At 47.5% G+C, this 2,500-nt stretch overlaps 2 protein-coding genes across 2 annotated transcripts in view; one reads left to right on the top strand and one right to left on the bottom strand.

Moving 5' to 3' along the window:
* Positions 1 to 139: 139 nt before the first annotated feature.
* Positions 140 to 1,743, top strand: CNE04390 (peroxisomal membrane protein pex16, putative). Its single transcript, XM_571104.2, has 5 exons — positions 140 to 377; positions 432 to 780; positions 836 to 1,169; positions 1,222 to 1,543; positions 1,596 to 1,743. Exons 1-5 carry the CDS (start codon positions 242 to 244, stop codon positions 1,607 to 1,609), a joined length of 1,155 nt encoding a protein of 384 aa, XP_571104.1. The 5' UTR covers positions 140 to 241; the 3' UTR covers positions 1,610 to 1,743.
* The window catches only part of CNE04380 (hypothetical protein), a 1,324-nt gene continuing 562 nt past the window's right edge, over positions 1,739 to 2,500 (bottom strand). Inside the window, exons 3-6 of the mRNA XM_024657288.1 lie at positions 2,439 to 2,500; positions 2,086 to 2,378; positions 1,888 to 2,032; positions 1,739 to 1,835 (exon numbers count right to left, since the gene is read on the bottom strand). The exon at positions 2,439 to 2,500 is cut by the window's right edge and continues 3 nt beyond it. Of these exons, the coding sequence (XP_024512950.1) occupies positions 1,802 to 1,835; positions 1,888 to 2,032; positions 2,086 to 2,378; positions 2,439 to 2,500 (534 nt within the window). The 3' untranslated portion in view covers positions 1,739 to 1,801. The remainder of the gene's footprint in view (positions 1,836 to 1,887; positions 2,033 to 2,085; positions 2,379 to 2,438) is intronic.

The raw sequence follows: 2,500 nt of genomic DNA, 5'->3' as shown, positions 1-2,500 counted from the left end.
ATCACCGATTGACGGCGGAGTTTTATTTTTATTTTATTTTATTCCAACGCTGCTGCCGAACAGGTTTTGCCTCGGTGTCCTGATCTTAGTCTGTTCAACCTCCTGTTGTAGGAAAATACCCGCGTGTCGTCCACCGGCTATTATCGCCCGAAAACACATCCCATCATCCACTCATTTCGTTTTCACCGTTTGAGAGGTCATCAATCCAACTACAACATTTATACAGCAGCGTCGGCCTAATATGTCTCCTCTAGAAGCATACCACTCGTTCTTGCTCTCCAACCTTTCCGCTGTCCAGACTATCGAATCCTCCATCTCGAATATCACCTGGCTCTTGCCTGGACGCTTCGAAGATGCCGAGGTGGCATCTGAAGGATGTAAATGCCCACATTTCATTACAATAACAGGTAGCTAATCAGTTCGTGACTTAGTATATGCCCTTCTGTCTCTTGTGGCTGGATACCACGATAAAATACTCTCGTCTCATCTCTCATCATCTCTTTCGCTTCCTCCCCACCCATTTGCGAAGCCCCGAACGCCAACAGAGCCTTTATCAGCGTCGCAAGAGTCAGTTACCACAAGAATACATCCGCTATTACCTCCACCATCTGATCATGCTCGTTATACCCGCTACTGGACTGAGAGTTCATCGCTCTATGAGAAAGCTAGTCGAGCGCTGAGTACAATATCGTATCTAGAGTTGCTTGTTGAGATGGTCGCAAGAAAGAAGTTGGGTGACAGAAGGAGATGGAAAGTGGTCCTTGGATTGGAATCGCTAAAGTAAGATTTCTAATATCCACCATATAAGCTGCATGTGTTGACTGATGATCCGTAGAACTTTCCTCCGCCTATTATTAATGCTCAAGACTCGGCGACCGGTTCTTTCTCAACCCACTCCTCAACGTGAATTCGATCTGGCTTCCGTTCCATCGGAGGTCTTGGATCCGTCATCATCTCAACCGCAGGACGGAAATAACCCGGTCACTCCTCAATTGCCAGCTTACTCTCCTCTTCGATCTCATCTCTTCCCCATGGCGGGTAACTTGCCTGAGAAGTATCTGGAGCATCCGCTCGATCTAATCCCACAGCTGAAGGGAAGCGAGTATATTGCAGAAGCTGTGGCCTGCTGCGTGGGACTGGCTCGTATTTACCTTTTGATAAGAACATCTGTGAGTTTTTTAGCCAACCATTGCAGATCACAGAGCTGATACACTCCTGTAGCGTCAAGAAGTCACACGCCCATATAACCCGTCTTCCCTTCCCACGCTTTCTCGTTCTATGTCACCCTACCTTATTCCTCTGGCGCTTCTCCTCTTGTCACGCCGACTGCGATCCAAGAGCGAATCACCTTTACTTATGTCACATTATGCCCAACAGGACAAAAAGCTTGCTTTGCAGGCATTCATGACGGGTCCTATGTGGATTGGTTGGACGAGACCCAAGATTGTCAGTGTTGCGAGAGCTCTGGAAAGGCTACCTATTTTGGGATTGGTGGGCGACTTGGTGGAGGGGTATTTGCCCTTGGTGGATGACTATTTCTTCTGTGAGTTCATGGATTATCAAAGTTCTGTAAGTTGGCTGATGCGTTGTACTAGATACCACTTCGTGAGAATGGTACGGGTAGTATATCTGGTAGTCGTTGTATCCTGCATGTTGATGATATATGAAATCATTCAAAGTCCATCTGCCAGCCCCAAATTCAATAATCTGACCAATTCCAACTCAAGACAGGAATCATGTGCCCCACTTATGCATACAAAGTACAACTGGTTTACCGGCCCCCGCTATTCTCTAATATTCTTTATTTCTTCTTCAACAACCCTTTTTGCAACCACCTACACAACTAGTGATCAGCATAAGTGCCACAAAGAGATACGATACACTTACTTTGGTATCTTCTTTTCCTTGGGTTGGTCGGGCGCATCAGCAGTTACAGGTGTCCCACTTTCGCTCGTCTCTTTCACAGCTGGGGGTGGTAATGGTTCGCTCTTTTTCCTGAGTTCGTCTTTCAATGGCGCCGAGAAAGAACTCGCTGGGAGAATTAAAATCAGTCATGGTCCTTTCCGAGCGAAAAAGGCGCCTTACAATTCATCTCTTCTTCATCCCATTTGACCATAAGCAAACTCTGAGGCACCAGCCCCAGCTCTGCAAGAGACTCTTGACCGCCCGTGCCCCCTTGTAATCCCTGCACAACACCTCCGCGGACTGCACCATAATTGGCAGGGGCGATGATGTTGGTCTTGTATGAATTCGGCTTCTTGGAGACGGGGACCGGGTGTTCAGGGTAGCGATTGCGAGGCGGCTGCCAGAGGATGAATGTTTTAGTCTGTGAAGTCTCGTCTAAACAAGAGCGAACGAAGGCGTAGACAGGTTGGATTCTAGCAGAAATGCCATCAATTGACGTTTGTGAACGGGTCAAGGCTTTCTTGGCGACTTACGGGCTTGAACTGGGGAATACACTCTGTATAATGGTACCATCGGAAAACTTGATCCGCATTGT

Source organism: Cryptococcus neoformans, assembly GCF_000091045.1.
Source record: "Cryptococcus neoformans var. neoformans JEC21 chromosome 5 sequence".
NCBI lineage: Eukaryota > Fungi > Basidiomycota > Tremellomycetes > Tremellales > Cryptococcaceae > Cryptococcus > Cryptococcus deneoformans.
This window is presented reverse-complemented; position numbering and strand designations above follow the sequence as displayed.